Raw genomic sequence first — 16,783 nt, forward strand, 5'->3', positions numbered from 1 at the left:
TGTATATGAGTGCAGTGTGTGTGTGTGTGTGTTGCAGTGGTGGGGGGGTGGGCAATTTTATTATTTTATTTATTATTATTTTAATATATTTTTTTCTTATTATTTTTTATTTAATTATTATTTTTATTTTCGTCCCCCCTCCCTGCTTGATACATGGCAGGGAGGGGGGCTCCTTCCCTGGTGGTCCAGCATTGGCAGTTCAGTGGGGGGGGGAGAAAGGGCTGGCAGAGCTGTAACTTACCATGTCCTGCAGCTCCTGTCAGCTCTCTCCTCCTCCGCGCCGTCCGGTCAGCTCTTCTGTCAGCTCACACTGTAAGTCTCGCGAGAGCCGCGGCTCTCGCGAGACTTACAGTGGGAGCTGACCGAGGTGCTGAACGGACGGCGCAGAGGAGAAGGGAGCTGACAGGAGCTGCAGGACGGGTAAGTAAGATCTCTGCCAGCCCCCTCTCCCTCAGTCTGTATTATGGCAATGCAAATTGCCATAATACAGACTATTGACTCGAGTATAAGCCGAGTTCCGGTTTTTCAGCACAAAAAATGTGCTGAAAAACTCGGCTTATACTCGAGTATATACGGTATTTATTTTTTCTAATGTAAGCGGTCATTAAACATTCCAAGTAAGGATATACGAATACATTAATATTGTATAACCTGCATTTTTTTAAGGTTTTTCTTGATTTTTGCTATCTGCATTGGAGATTGTGTGTCCATCTGAAACTATTTTGTACATTCCTCCTCTGTATATATTTAAAATAAAGAAAAGGCAGGCTTGGCACTTGTTGATGTAAACCTCAATGTAATTAACAGAGTACTTAACACCTGAGTGCGTCTGTACCTCAAAGTTCTATTATATTGTATGTATTCGGAGAGCATATTTCTTTTAGATTCAATGAGATTTTTGTTTTTTGTATGCTTATTTGAAGTCATCTCTCCATAAACTAGGAGGAAAGGACCAAACTGAAAAAACGTTTTCTTTTTTTTTTTGTCTGGATCTCAATGATTTCTTTTGTCAAACTGCACGTAGGCTGGACAGGAATGTCACAATCTTTAGAAATTTGCGAGGGACTTGAAGGCTGGTCAAGCCATCATTGCTCTTTTCCTTGCTCTGACACAGAAGAGGAGGACACACTACAGTTGGTGAGTAGAATATTCAGTTATTTATTGATGTGCCTGGTTTTGAGCTTGATGATTGTATTTTGAACTTTATTTTAAGATCAGGTTGTGTCAATTTTAACAACATAATACAGATTAAGGAACGGCGCACTCATAACATACATTTCTAAATTCTTTAAGGCTACTTAAAATCGCCTATCTCGGCAAACAAATATGGGGATTCAGTTCCTCCATATGGCCATATTGTGTTAAGCCAACCACTACTTCACAGTATCCCAACCTCAATGGGTCCTACACTAGTTCCAAGTGCTAAAAAAGCTGAAGTGTATTTAAATAATCTGTTTGAAAGAGCATTGTGAATATACATAATGCATAATTACTGTGATAAATTTCATTAAAAATAATAATTTTGTGTTAAAACGCATCAAATGCAAATTATGTATCTGCTCTATGAAAATTATATTTAAAGTGACATTCCTATCCAAAACCTTCTGTGGTCACCTCCAAAGGAGCCTCTGAAACTTTTAAACTTTTAACAACATGGCCTCGGTGTTATATTTTTGGAAACATTTTAAATTCTTTAATATTTTGCTATAAACTTTTCAAATTATTTTTCTTCAAAATTCCCTATAAACTTTAATGATGACTTTTATGGACAAATTATCTGAAAAGTTTATCCACAAAAACATTAAATTGAGGCCATAGTTGTATAATTAAATGAGCTACAGAATAGTCATGAAGTGCGTGACATCAATCAGTTGCCGATTCATTTACATTTTCAGCTTGTATGCCAAATCATGTTGTGTCCCCCCTGGGAGAAAATAGCTTTATAATAATGCTAATGGGTTAAGCCAGTGATTTCAATTCCAGACCTTTATGACTGTAATACTGGTAGTTTGAGGTTTTCAGTAATTAACACTTATTCATTACTTAATATTGTAAATTATAATGTAATGCGTTATCCTTTAACTAAACTGTGTTCGTAGCCCTTGGGAACTGGATTTAAAAATGTATTGGTAGAATGTTAATGGTGCACCTTTTTTAAAAGTACCTTGAAATAGAACATTCTTTTTACAGAAAACCTTCTTCAGTAATGACTAATAACGTTTTCTATGGGTGTTGCATTAGGTTTAACTACAATACGCAGGGAACTGGGTGCAATAGCCATGGAAAGCTCCCCCAATTAATTAAAAATAGTACGGTCACTAAGAATAATTTAAAAAAATATATCAGTAAGTTGTTTCACATTTTAACGTGAGTGGCAGTCACTGCTAAACTAAAAGGAGTATTCAGAGTGCTTGTGACATCAGCAGATAAAATGCCACTAGGAGCTGAAGATGGAACCCAATTAAAATATAGCAGTGTCCACAAGGGCAAGTCTCGGGTAAGTATATCTTCTAAACGTGTGCTTTTGGATTCAGCCGAATTGTGATTCAACTGAATTTGGGCAATGTCTCTGATGCAGCATATGGACATATAACTGAGGAAAAAACTAGCACGCTAACCGAGCATGGTAGTTTGATTCACCTATGGGGCCAATAAAAAGAAACGATTGATGGAAAAATAAGTGAGAAGTGACTAATAGAGAGAACAAAAAGGAGGAGCAGTAAAAAATAGTTTTGTATATTATAATAATATTTGTTTTGTTTTCTACTCCTTTTCTTTTTTCACTACATTGGTTACGTTTTTCTCACTTGATCTGTGATCCAAATGGTGGGAAAATGTGCCTAACCGTATACTGCAAAAGATGTGCATGGCATCTATATTGTTTATGTATTCAGCAGTAGTGGCTCATTTTCACACCCTTTTTGGTTTGTTCCAAAGTTTCCCTAAATATTTTTTCATGGATGAAATTCAGTCAAATCATCAAATGAACAAGCGTTGGATATCCCAAACAAAGTTTCAATTTTCTAAATAATTTTTCCAACGCACACAATCTAACATCTTCCTTTGGCTCCTCCCCTGGGCCACTGCACGTCAAGCAGATATATTACTTCTGATTGTCTTTGTGAAATATGCAATGGCCCCAGAAGTGGCATAGCCACTTTAAGATTAAAAAAAAAAAAAAAAAAAAAAAGATTAATGCACGGAATAAACAGCTTTTAAAGAACTATACGATGGTGCATATACAATTATTGATGACAGGGTTTAAAAACCTCAATGCTCAAATTAGAGTTTATAAATTATTTTTTTACCAAATAAAATAGTTTTTCTGCCTTTTCATGATGCTAGGGACCTTTCTTTTCAGAAATGTTAGTGCCTTTTTAAGTAAGAAGTAATATATTCAGTTTCTTTTAACAATGCAAATATTAAAACTTGTAGAACCTTTTAGGATAATTTACATTAGTCTCAATTTGTGCAATGCACACAGTACTTTTATTTGTATATCAATAACTATAAATATACTCCAGGCATGTGATTTCTGTATTTATATGAATTTTCTATTTGCTCTGTGTTAATCCATGGCTTTTGATCCTACCTTTGGCTTGTGGAATGTCCCATCTAAACGTTTTGAAGGAATCCTAATGTCACATTAACCTTTGAGCAACATCTGTTTTCCTGGCACTATAGTGCCCTGAGGGTGCCCCCACCCTCAGGGACCCCCTCCCGCCGGGCTCTGGGGAGAGGAAGGGGTTAAACACTTACCTTTCTCCAGTGCCGGGCGGGGAGCTCTCCTCCTCCTCTCCGCCTCCAATCCTCCCTTTCGGCTGAATGCGCATGCGCGGCAAGAGCTGCGCGCATTCAGCCGGTCTCATAGGAAAGCATTTACAATGCTTTCCTATGGACGCTTGCGTGCTCTCACTGTGATTTTTCACAGTGAGAATCACGCAAGCGCCTCTAGCGGCTGTCAGTAAGACAGCCACTAGAGGATTTGGAGGCTAGATTAACCCTATAATAAACATAGCAGTTTCTCTGAAACTGCTATGTTTATAAAAAAAAAAGGGTTAATCCTAGAGGGACCTGGCACCCAGACCACTTCATTAAGCTGAAGTGGTCTGGGTGCCTAGAGTGGTCCTTTAACACAGATATACAAAAATAAATGTTGACTTTTCATATCTCATACATTCTCAGTGCATGCTGTTTCTTCCCTGCACATGTATGTGCAGTCTCCAGGTAAATACAAAGCACTGGCTGACTGCAAAAAAAGAGGCTCTGAAGATATTCTGGTGAAAAACGGAGATGACATTCAGCTTTTGCAGGAAGATTCGGAAGGGCAGTGGTAGGATTTTATTTCTCATTTAAATTCTCTAGCAAGATCTTTTTATGAATACCTGTTATTTTTATTTCGGACACTCAAATTATTAAAGATAAATCCTGGGGATATAGGGAAACACAATTCAAGAGCTGTAAAGCCCGCCGTAATATTTTCAAAGTTTCTTAATCCCACCTATTTAAGGCCAAACCAGCCATCTCCTAAGCAAGACACAGCTTTTACTAGCCGTAACCCTTTATCATGTGTCCAACTTACTCTGCTGTTGTACAGTGTTATGAAAGATCAGACTGAAATACTCACAAGTTGTGACTTGTTGCATAGAAGATTTTTTTCAGATCAACTATTTTTGCTTAGTCTATGCTAAATTCTATTTTTTTGTTGTTTCTACTATAACATTTACAATCTGGAACGCTTCTTACTTTTCAACATTATAGTTTTTCATGTATAAAATACAAGCATGTTTAATACATTATGAGAACGATATCTTCCAGGATTTTTTGCTGGTCCTAGACAAGGGGTCAGCAAGCTACAGTTTATGTGCCATGCATGGCACTTGAGATGCCTTTACACGGCACACAAGGCTGCTACAACCAAACAGGCTCTGGCCTATCAAGAGTCCCAGCGGAACTTCAGATATCTGCTAGTGCAAAAAGGTGGTGAGGGACAATCATCAATTTATACATTGCAGCACTTTAAGTGCTTTGATCAATTCCTCCCAGCTCTCGTGAACAGGAATCTGCACTGGAGTAGAGCAGCCCGCAGCAGCTATCACAGCTCCTGCCTTTACCGGTACCTGGCCAGCCTGGTCACCATTAGATCCCAGGGAAGCCACCCACACTACTAGATATACACAGCGCTGCAGAAAAAGCCCCCCCCCCCTCATACAAATAATACACACAGTCCCCATAAACACAACACCACTGACAATCCACACACAACCTCACAAGCAGCGTCTTGCATGCAATACCTCAAGCAGCCCCACACATACACACACCACCAAACAATTTATGTGACATGTCGTCCACGCACACAATTCCACAAGCAGCCTCTGTACTACTCATTAACATATACAACAGCTCACATGCACACAAATACGATGCTAGAAAGCAACTGCAGCGCCCATAAATAACACAAACCGAATATGGCAGCATACACACCTCAATTAAAAAAATATAAAATAGGATCAGCACACGGACTTCAAGATCTTGTTTTAGAACAGTACCACTAAAAGGATTCTTACCGCTGTCCTGGACCATAGGATGGTAAAGCATCCCAACAAGAGAACTACGATGTTGCACCTTTTCCTGATCTAGATCATTTATAACTAATACTAGATTCCTACAGTTTCAAATGATCTTCCATTATCTGAAATTTGTAAACCAAGTTGTCATATAATATTTTCGTAGAAAGACTTAATGCATCAGTATGATTTATTTTTTTCCCTCATTAAAAAAGTTCAGTTCTGAATCTAGTTTTTCATGGGAACAGAATTACTATATAATTTATTAAATAAGGTCCATTTTAACATTCTGTTTATATCGCGCAACTAAGACTTTTATCTATATGACAATAGGTTAGTGAAAAATTTGGACAGAAAAAAAGAAGGCTGGATTCATGGCAACAATTTGCAGATTGTCATTGGCGAATGCAGGATCCGAGCAGCTAAGATATCAGGTACAGAGTATAGCCAGAATATAACTGTTTACTAGATCCCATTTTCACACACTATCTTACATATGGCAGGCTGTAGATTACTTGTCATGCAAAATGGCTTTATTAACAAAAAAAACGTATTTCCGATCGTAAAGTATCTCTTTATCCAAATTGTGTGTTTTATAATGGTTGTATCTGATTGCCAATCTGTTTTGTATACAGGCTGCAGCTTACAAATATTAAAAACAGATACTGATGTTAATGTGTCACTAAAGATTAGAAATCACTTTATTCTTACTAACAAAAAAGCATTTATATAAGACTGCCATTTCCACAGTGCTTTATTTAATGTTACATTATTTAACAAGGAATTGACATACAAAAATAATGTTGGCAGACAGAGGCAAGGTTATTTGCTATCGCATGAATTGTTGGAATCAAAGCGAGTTTACAATTTTACAATTACAATTTTACTAGCCCACCCATCCACTCCATACTACTCCACCCCCATCCCAAGACCACTTTACCACATTCCCCTGTATACACTCCCCTCACACTCACATGTCCTTGTTCTGCCTAGGCCTTGCCTGGCTCCTCAGGGTCTGAGCAGCTATTTAAAAATTTTGATTTTCTAGAATAACAATTTTATACTTTACAGACAGTCAAGTAATAGTCATGCGTTTATACACTCCTCTCCCTTTAAATTTACACTAAATGCCACAATGGTTTCTTTCAAGATAAGACTTAGTTCAGTTTTATTCTTTTGTTGACATGTTATTTTGTAGAAACCCTCACTAACCTGCCACCCCGACCTAGTGCCAGTCTTCACCTAGAAGATAAACACATTTCTCTATTTAGTTTTAGAACTGTTTTAGAAATGCATTGCAAATTATAGGATGTTAAAATAGCATTCCCCATAGTACTGTACAACAACCTATGTGGCTCAAAAGTGCAGCGCTGTTAATCAACACCCTGGAAGGGAACCTTGTGACTTGTGTGCAATGCCTTAAACGAACACTATAGGCACACAGACCACTTCAGTTCAATGAAGTCTGGGTGTCATGTCCCCATATTTTAACCCTGCAGCTGAAAACATTACCATTCTACAGAATCATTCTACAGGTGCCTATAGTGGCAGTCACTCAGACAGTCAGAAGAGATACTTCAGAGGAAGTAAAACTCTGCTATTTCTATCAGATGGTCTCATAAAGTACATGCGCATTAGCCTCCCAGTGTATTCCTATTGGAAAGCATTAGATGGGCTGAGATCAATGATCTCAGCTACAGAGGCAGGGCCAGCCACAGAGACTGGCTCTGTGAGGGAAAAAAGGAAGTAAAAATACTTTTTATATCCCTGCAGGTGGGGGCTGGCCACCTAAACGGTTACCAGGGAACTATAATGCTTCTTTAATTACTACAGATGTCTGGATTTAGTTTTACTGTTTTTGAGCATTGCAGAAAATTTGTGCAAGCATGCTTCCATGTTTAATAGGTCACAACAGTTTGTGCCTGTTAAATGTATTAACCTAGGTGTAGTAGTTAGTCTTTTTTGTGCATATTTTCTACCTAGGAGAGAAACACAGAGACTCCAGCTAATCTCTCTTTATGTCACCTCTCATTCTTAAATCCCTATGCTTTCTCTTTTTAGTATTTGCCCTTTGCATGGGAACTGAGCTGGGAAATATTGCAGGCAACCTTTTTGAATTAAAATTCACAATCCACACATTCCGTTCTCCTCAGTTGCCATTTTAGTGACCTCTATTCCTTTAAATTATTACAATATGACGATAAAAATAAAATAAATATGATTAGACTGAATGGATACAAAACCATATGTATGCAATGCTTGATTTCTTGTTACCATATCTCAAACTGGTATTTGTATAATACGACCTAGTATGTAGCTTCGTAGAAGCCACTGACGATTAAATATTAACCTACAAAATAAGCACCCAGTAGAAAACAAGAGCCAGCAATAAAATCTCTGCTTTTTTGTTCAGCTATTTTTAGAATTGTTAGAAAATGTGCCTTTTTTTCTTCTTACGTTTACTGCATATACTGTGCAGCAGCCAATAATCCTCATAATGACACACAACAAGAGAACAAGGCTGTGGTCACCCCTGACATTTTAAAATATTCCTTGTAATAATTGGCACCTCAAAAAGAATTTTAAGATACACATATGTAATGTCTATATCAGCAGCATGATCTGCCACACTGTAAAATGAAAGACGTTAAGAAGCTTTAGTCTTGCCTTGGTGGAAAATTGGTAGTTTTTGAAAAAAATAGTAATACAAGATAAAAAAAAACAACAACTCTAGTTGCTTTGATTGTGTTCTGTTTCTATTTCAGAATCAACCCTTTGCAACACAAGGAAGCTAAGTTCTCCTTAGACTGATTGATCAGTCTGAATGCAGTCTTTCGGAGGAGAATCAGAAAGATATTACTACAAAGTCATGTTACAAATAAATGCAGTCTTGCTGAAGCCATCCATAATACTCTTTGTAGGAGCAGATTCAAACATATTTCATAATGACGTTACATTTTTTTAATAATCTCATTTTGTAAGATGATGTACATTGGATGGATCCATTTTATCATGTTTCATTAAATTTTTTTAACCTGGTACAAAAGAATGTTTTTAACGAGGTGTAAATACGTGCGCTAACCGTAGCAGATCATTCATTTCAGGCTTGATCACCGTTTTACCCATTTTTGAGTAAAACATTTGCACTTGAATTGTTCAGGCTGCTGTGTGCCTACTGATGATGTTTGTCATGTCACTAGAATGGTTCGAATTGTATCTTCTTTAATGGAAGTGACTTTTACATCAATATGAACACACTGCACTCATTGCCACAATTTTGTGGTGAAATTTGACTCATTGCAATAAACTTCTTCATCATTCTTTTGCTGAATGTAAATTCATGTTTTATAGTTCTAAACGTTTTTGCATTGATGGCGATTATGATCGTATGTGTAAGATCTAATACATGTTTTGAAAAAGATACACGTCTCTTGTGCTTCCATAAGAAATCTCCTCCTGAAAGGAGATATTAGGAGGGAGCTAAAGCTACTTAGTTATATTCTTCTCCCATGGTATCCAGTTTTTCTTTCCATAGAAAATAAAGTGTTCTGGCAGCTTCACTCAAGACATTGACATCCGTTTTTACAACCATAAACCTAGAGTACAAGAGCCATCAACAGTCCAGGTTTTGTCACTATCTCAATTGAAATAAAACAGGGAAATACATAAATCCTGGATTGTTGATGGGCCATGAATACTGGTTTCGGGAACCACTGGCTTAGATAACTTTTTAATGGCCAGTAGTATCAGTAGTAGTAGTAGTAGTAGAGGCATCACCATAAGTCATGACATAAATGTGTTTGTCTAACCGGTGGTTCTTGAAGTGGTTATTCATAATATAAATGCAAAGGTTATAACGCTAAGGCTTGGAATGTATTAATGAAATATCCAAGCCAGCAAAAGGAGAAATCTGTAGATAGTCTAAAGTGTGCAAGGTTAGAATGTAAGTGTGTGTATCTGTTAATTTTTATATAGACATAAGCTCCAATTTGCTTCCTAGACGTGGGGTGCACCTGTTTCTGTATATGCCAAGACTAAAGGGGAGCTGGATACTAGGCTGGTTGAATTCATAAAACTCCATAAAAACAAAGACTAAAGTTATATCAAATAGCCATAAGAGAGATAAGTGGCATACCTACACATTCCTTCCATTGTATAGAGCCATCTATGTGAAGTTTTTTCTACATGTTGTACATGTTTATGTGTATGCTTTTGTAAGAGTCAGACACGTACAAATGTGACATTCATTGATCAGTTGTGAAAACCTATTGATTTCTATGTGTGGGGTTCAGTGTAGGATATGATGGGCAAAATATAAAACTGTTCATGTTTTGGACTTTTTTTAGTGCATTTTTATACTTATTTACTCTCAACCCACTGCTATGTTGCCTATTTTTTCTTACCCTCTTTTCATTTCACCATTTACCATTTCATTCACCAGTTACCACATTTATTTTTGCATGTTGGCAGCTTTTACAAATATAGCAGGGTGTAATCAGTAAATCAGGAGTTTTAGATTATTGACAAGGAAATTCCAAATTTAGGCAATCAAACATTTTTCAGTTTTGCACTTCCCTTGTTGACTCTTCACAATTCCAGGTTTAGTAAATAATTGAAAGTCTTCAATGACAAAGTGCCTTTAGTGATAGCTACTAGAGGCACTTTAACATTGAAGACTTTCTATTATTGAAAGAAGTCATGTTCAATTCTGCTAAATGTTTTAAGTGCTTCTAGTACATAAGCACGGACCGTGGCAACTGCCGCATGTGGACCTTAGTTCCCCCGGGGTTCTCTATGAGAAGCATTGGTTTTGGATCAGAGATCTTAAATTAGAATGATCTCAGAAGAGGAGCAGTGACTGCAGTGAGGAGACTGCTTGGTGGTGGATTTCCATCAGCTTAACATTATTGTTTTCCTTTAAGGGGGGCTGTATCTAAAAATACTAAGGTGCACATTAAAAATAACTATACCTATTTGTAAAGTTAGTGTTCCTTTAACTATAAACTGCCAGAAACTGCACTTTCCTGATGCAAATAAATGATCACACAATAAAAAAATACAATAGAAACAGATTTCTAATGGTAGCACAAACATTTGACATACGTTTTTGCATTTTTGATGAAAGACTTTGTAAGTCATTGTTAAATTCTGCACATTAATTAATTCCATGCTGCTGAGATGGGCAATATGTTACTAGACCCTGTCACCCAATAAATGTTAAAAGTATGACAAAAAAAGGGGAACAGAAGAGAGAAGCAGAAGGTTCTACTTTAGATTCTTCAGTGCTTTGTGTATAATATGGATTGGACACACTCGGGGTTATTTACTAAAAAACTAAAGTGAACTTCAAATTTAAGGTTAGAGTAGGCGAAGTGAAAGCATAGCCGACTTAGAGAATTTCTCCATTTTGGCAATTTTGACTTTAAATTTGAAATTCACTTTGAATTTTCACTTTATTGAATAACCTTGATATTTCATAGTGAAGAATAATGTGCCATAACTACATTCATTTTTTTCAAATTTATTTGAAGGATATAAAAGCAGGAAGTAAGTTTGATAGTCATGGACAATGTGAAATTAAAATGCTATAATATTAATAATGGTGATAATTATAATAAATGCACTGCTTCAAGTTTCAGCCATTTGTTGATATTCATATTGAAGGAAATTGGGATTTGTTAATATCATAGTAATCGTTTTCCCACTGTCATACCGAGATAATATATAAGGCTTCCCTTAGAGGACTGACCAATCAAATGCTTACATTTCATCTGCAATGTAATTTATCAGTGGTTGGTGAAAGAAGTCAATAATCATTTCTTAGAGAGTGCTTAAAATTTATAGCTGTAACAACAGCCAGTCCTTACAATCCCATCATAATACTTTTTAATTACAGAGCACAATGAGTGTTGTATACAGCAATATGTCCAGGTGAATAGATATTAACACATCAAGCATGTTTTTCTCTTCACTTGCAAAAGCCAACAATGTAGAATAAAATCCTTCTGAACTTCTAATCGTTATAAGCATAATTTTTCTACAGAATACCTGAATGTGAAAACAATAATTTTCTCCTTCTGCACTGACAAAATCAATAGCTAATAATTAACATAATTGTGAAAAATTATTCATGTTATAACCAAACCAAAAAATAGGAATATCTTCATTATCTTCATTTAAAAAATATATATAAATACAGGCACATCCCCAATATGTTAATATTAATTAAAAAAATAACTTGCAATGTGTAATATTTAATAAAAAATAATTTGCATTATATATATATATATATATATATATATATATATATATATATATATATATATATATATATATATATATATATATGTTCAATCTGTTAGCTTACTTGTAGCACATGACTTATAATATGAAGCCTACAGACCAATCATATTTGGTAAATGTTGCATGCTTTTATTTAAATTGCAATAGCTTTTTTATTTAATGTTATTTAAAAAAAAACGTTATGTAGATAAACAGTTCAATATTTTATGACAATGTAAACTATAATTGAATCGCTGATCAGGAAATGTGGTTTTGGTAGAATCTAAACTTTTAATACGGGGTTTTCAAACTCCACATCCCCCAGATGTTGATGCACCAGCAGCTTCCACATTTTTGAATGCAACAGAGGGAAAGAGAATTATAGAAATTGTGGTCCAACAATATCCGGGGTGGTGGTGTGGGCAATGTTTGACAACCCTGTCCTGAGAGGTAACCAAAAACAACTGCAGGTTATCAAACAGCCAAGACTTATTTCATGTATAAAGTGTATTTGGGCTATTTGGAAAATAACAAGTAAGAAGAGTTTCTATAGTTATGGCTTAACATTTACATAAATAAAAAGCACAATGGCAGCTATGACTGATTAAAAACAAGCGGTAGATAAAGACTTGATGCAGTTCATTGATACATCTTACAGACTTCTCTAGGATAACTGTTGCACATTGGAACTTGCAAATAAGTTACATATGTCAATGTGGTTTATGTGATTCATAAAAATGTTATCAGAATATCCAGACACATGTCAATGAACCACTGAATATTGTCCACAGTTTGTAACTTCTACAAACTATCATTGAAGGTTCCTGGTAGAATGAAGAATGTCTTCCGATACATGCTGCATTAGGGTAAGGTGTAGCCAGAGTTACTGCATCTATTACTCATAGGTTATTCACTAAAGTGTAAATGGCTGGAAAATCGCAGTGAATTAATATAGTCAGTTTTAAATTTTAGAGCAACATGGCCAAAATGAAAACACACCTGTTGGAGAATTTTTCCAGTTTTAATCTTGTGGTTTAAAATGAGAAATTCACTTTGAATTCCCAAAAAGTCACAATTTAGTAAATAACCTTGTATGGGGTTTGAGGCTATCTTTAGACTTGTCTCTTCATAAACATTTTTATTATTTATTAATAGGAAGTTACCTCTCCATGCTGGTGCACTTCGCGCATGCTATCTCTACATGTATGCTTTTGAACCTGTGTCTTAATGCGTGCTAATGTGCTAAGATCTACAATATCTGCATGTCTGGTTAAATTGCACTTTTTTGAGGATGTTTTTTTCTACTTTTTATTGAGGAGAAATGTTTCACTCGTTCTTATTGACTGAATTGTAACATGCTGAATTCTATGTGTGTACATACACTTTGTATATATAATATTTTATTTAGACGGGTAGTCTACATTTGAGCACAGAATATCCATTGTATTGTTCTTTGCCTCGACCTAAATTAATGGATGCAATAATGCAGATACTATCAGAATGATTACTGTTTTAAAATGATTTGTGTATGTGACACATTTGTCTTTTATTGGGACACAATGAAGGTATATTTTCTTATACATTGTATAAAGTTGCAAGCTTTGGTTATGGTGTGGACAATAAAAAATTGTATTTTGGTGAAATAAAAAAACATGTATTTTGAGTGTAAAAATGTGGGAAATCTATTCTGGTATTTGAACTAAAGGCACATTTAAGGTATAATATTTAATTAAGGTTAGGGTCGGGAATACAAATTCCGGTGCTGGCTCTGCCCCTGCTCCACCTCCTTAGCTGAAATCATCAGAATTTATCTCCGCCAATCCAATGCTTTTGACAGGAAAGCATTGGGAAGTTAATGTGCACATGCGTCGAAAAGCTGCACATCATCAATCAGCATCTCTTCATAGAGATGCATTGAATCAGTGCACCTCCATGCAGAGCGTGGAGACGTAAAAGTCATTGCTGAACACTGAGCAGCATTTATCTAAGAAGCACCTCTAGTGGCCGTCATGTTTACATTAAAATGGATGCAGGGACAGGCTGTAAAAAACAGAAAAATTAAATTAAGCTGTAGTTCTGGTGACTATAGTTTCCATTTAATATCTAATGTATGTTAGCCCAAGAGGCTGATATGAAGTCTATTACGCAGTCTTCCCTCGGGTGTCTTAAAAAAGTGGTGGAGAGTTTTAGTCATGCCCACCCTTTATTCACCTCTTGTACTATATTAAAAGCCAGGTATGCCTTCCTTACAGGCCCTCACCACTCCTGTTACTGTAGCAACAGGGTGAAGCACTGTTCCCAAGTACAGCTGTATCACCTCTGTAATCTTATTTTGAACTATAAATATAATTTTGTTCTCCTAAATGAAATTGATGTCCTAGTTTCAATAATTGGGATTTACAAAATAAAGAAAATATACGCTTATAGCATTAAAATATACATTTGCTAATTGAAAGACATCTGTTTTCCTAACACTACAGTTTTAAAGTCCCTGCTTAGTTTTAACCCCACCCTGGTTTTCCTTACAAAATAAAACAAAAACAAAATGAACTAAATTGCTTACCTTCTTGCCCACACTTAGACACCTATGGCACTTCCGCAGCCTCCACTTTAGCTTATGTCATTTTGGAGGCATGCCTCCAGGATTATGGTCCAATGCTCCTTATAAAAAGGCATTTGGGGCCATAGACACATGCACGGCATATGAAGCTGCCATAGGGAATCAATGATGTTCTGTGGCAGATTAAAGGGACACTCCAGGCAGCTATGCAAGTGGAGCCTAAATTAAAGCTATAACGCTCAAAACACCTGGTTAACCACTTCCCTGCTAGTCCTGGTCAGCCAACCTTCATACCCTCTAATAACCCCTTCTCTGTCAGCCAAGCTCACTAACCACTGTTAACCCTTTCCCTGCCAGTCCCAGTCAGTCAACTTCCATACCCACTGTTAACCCTTTCCCGGTCAGCCAACCTCACTACCCACTATTAACACCTTCTCTGCCAGTCCCAGTCAGTCAACCTCCCTACCCACTGTTAACAACTTCCCTGCTAGTCCCAGTCAGTCAACCTCCCTACCCACTGTTAACCCCTTCCCTGTCAGCCAACCTCTCTACCCACTTGTAACCCTTTCCTTGTCAGCCAATCTCACTACTCACTGTTAACCCCTTCCCTACCAGTCAACCAACCTCTGTACCCACTATTAACCCTTTCCCTGCCAGTCCCAGTCAGCCAACCTCCATACCAACTGTTAACCCCTTCCTGGTCAGCCAACCTCACTACCCACTGTTAATCCCTTCCTTGACAGTCCCAGTCAGCCAACTTCCCTAGCCACTGTACACCCCTTCCTTGTCAGCCAACTTTCCTACCCACTGTTAACCCCTTCCTTGTCAGCCAACCTCACTACCCACTGTTAACTCCTCCACTGGCAGTCCTTGTTAGCCAACCTCATTATTTACTGTTAATAAACCTCCCTAGATAGATAGAGAATACAAAGCTCTATAGGTATTTGAGTTTTTCTCTTTATATTTATTTATAATAAACATATGACACTGTATGATACCTAATGTGGTGAGGTAATGTGTGTGTGTGTGTGTGTGAGAGGTGGTATGTAAGTTCTAGTGTCTGAATGCTGCAGACTTTGAGGAGGCTTGGGCAGGAATTGTGGGCTTGTGTTGAGCTGAGTGACGCTCCTGCATGCCTAGTAAGGTGTGTCATTACTGATTCTCATCACTGGAGAATGGCCATTGGTGGCGAGTCTGGCTGAAATACAGGAAGCAAGGAGATCTGACATGCAATCACGTGAGGAGCAGAAAATATGATCAAAGTACAGATTAAAAAAGGTACCTCTAAAGCTAATTTTTACATTATTTAGGGGGGAAAGCATTTAGTGACAGTCGGTTTACTAGGAAGGGGAGGGGGGCGATGTGCATTTTTTTAAACTATACAGATTCTTGAAAGAAATATATCTGGGCACACCTGTTGGTTTCTTAGAGTGGCAGTCATTATTCAGGAGTGCAAAAAATAAACAACATTTATCTATTCTTTGCACAGGCGAAGTGCTGAAACACTGTTTATCTCTTGCACTCCTAAATAAAAGACTGCCACTCTATGAAACCAACATGCTTCTAATTCACAACCTGGCTGCAGACAGTCAGAGAAACTACAAACAGTATTGGATATCCTTACTATATGCCTCCCTTAGTGTCCTTTCCTGCTAATAATGCAGGTTGTGTTGTGGTTAAAATCATCCAGTACGGTCAGTGGCTGAGCAGTGTGTATCCTTTTGATAAGGAAGTATTTTTCTCTAGTGAGGGTGTGTGGCTAAAGAGGCAGGCTTATGGTGCACATTCTGCAAAATATTACTTTATTTTATGCAAAAACTATAAAGATTTGAGCATGCAAAAAATACAGCATATTAATGAGGCCAAAACCTATCAAATACATTAAAGTATTACTGGTGCCTGGAGTGTCCCCCCTCCCCACCTCATGTTTTTTTGGGGGGGGGAGGGGGGAAAACTAATTTACTCCCTAAAACGTACTCAACCCAACCAAATTAAGCAATTTGACGTTTTGTAGTTTTCTTTAATAAATAAATATAGGAAAGAATAAAGGAATAATTATCATCAGTAGTCTGGAGCTGCAGAATTTGGGTCAGCTCAGACAACTTTAGTTACACTGCATAACTTTTAAATTGAAAAAGATCAAAATGATCAGCAGTGCATCTTTTTTTTTATCTTTTTGGCATACAGCATAAAATAATAGTGCATTGTTTTTCTAGCCTTTCAGGTACTAGTGCTCAAATCAGTGAAAATTCCCCTTATGTTTTAAAGAAAAGATCAAACAAAACATCATGAAGCATAAAATATTTATATATATATATTATACAATATAAAATTTTGTATTGTTGAAAATTAAATTAACTGACAGAAGACAGAG

At 36.8% G+C, this 16,783-nt stretch overlaps 1 protein-coding gene across 1 annotated transcript in view; it reads left to right on the forward strand.

The window, feature by feature from the left end:
• The window catches only part of MCF2 (MCF.2 cell line derived transforming sequence), a 167,807-nt gene extending 158,634 nt beyond the window's left edge, over positions 1–9,173 (forward strand). The window contains exons 27-30 of the mRNA XM_063433524.1: positions 1,025–1,137; positions 4,221–4,333; positions 5,901–6,001; positions 8,333–9,173. Of these exons, the coding sequence (XP_063289594.1) occupies positions 1,025–1,137; positions 4,221–4,333; positions 5,901–6,001; positions 8,333–8,373 (368 nt within the window). The 3' untranslated portion in view covers positions 8,374–9,173. The remainder of the gene's footprint in view (positions 1–1,024; positions 1,138–4,220; positions 4,334–5,900; positions 6,002–8,332) is intronic.
• The last annotated feature ends 7,610 nt before the right edge of the window (positions 9,174–16,783 follow it).

This window comes from Pelobates fuscus, chromosome 9, assembly GCF_036172605.1.
Source record: "Pelobates fuscus isolate aPelFus1 chromosome 9, aPelFus1.pri, whole genome shotgun sequence".
In the NCBI taxonomy this organism is placed as follows: domain Eukaryota; kingdom Metazoa; phylum Chordata; class Amphibia; order Anura; family Pelobatidae; genus Pelobates; species Pelobates fuscus.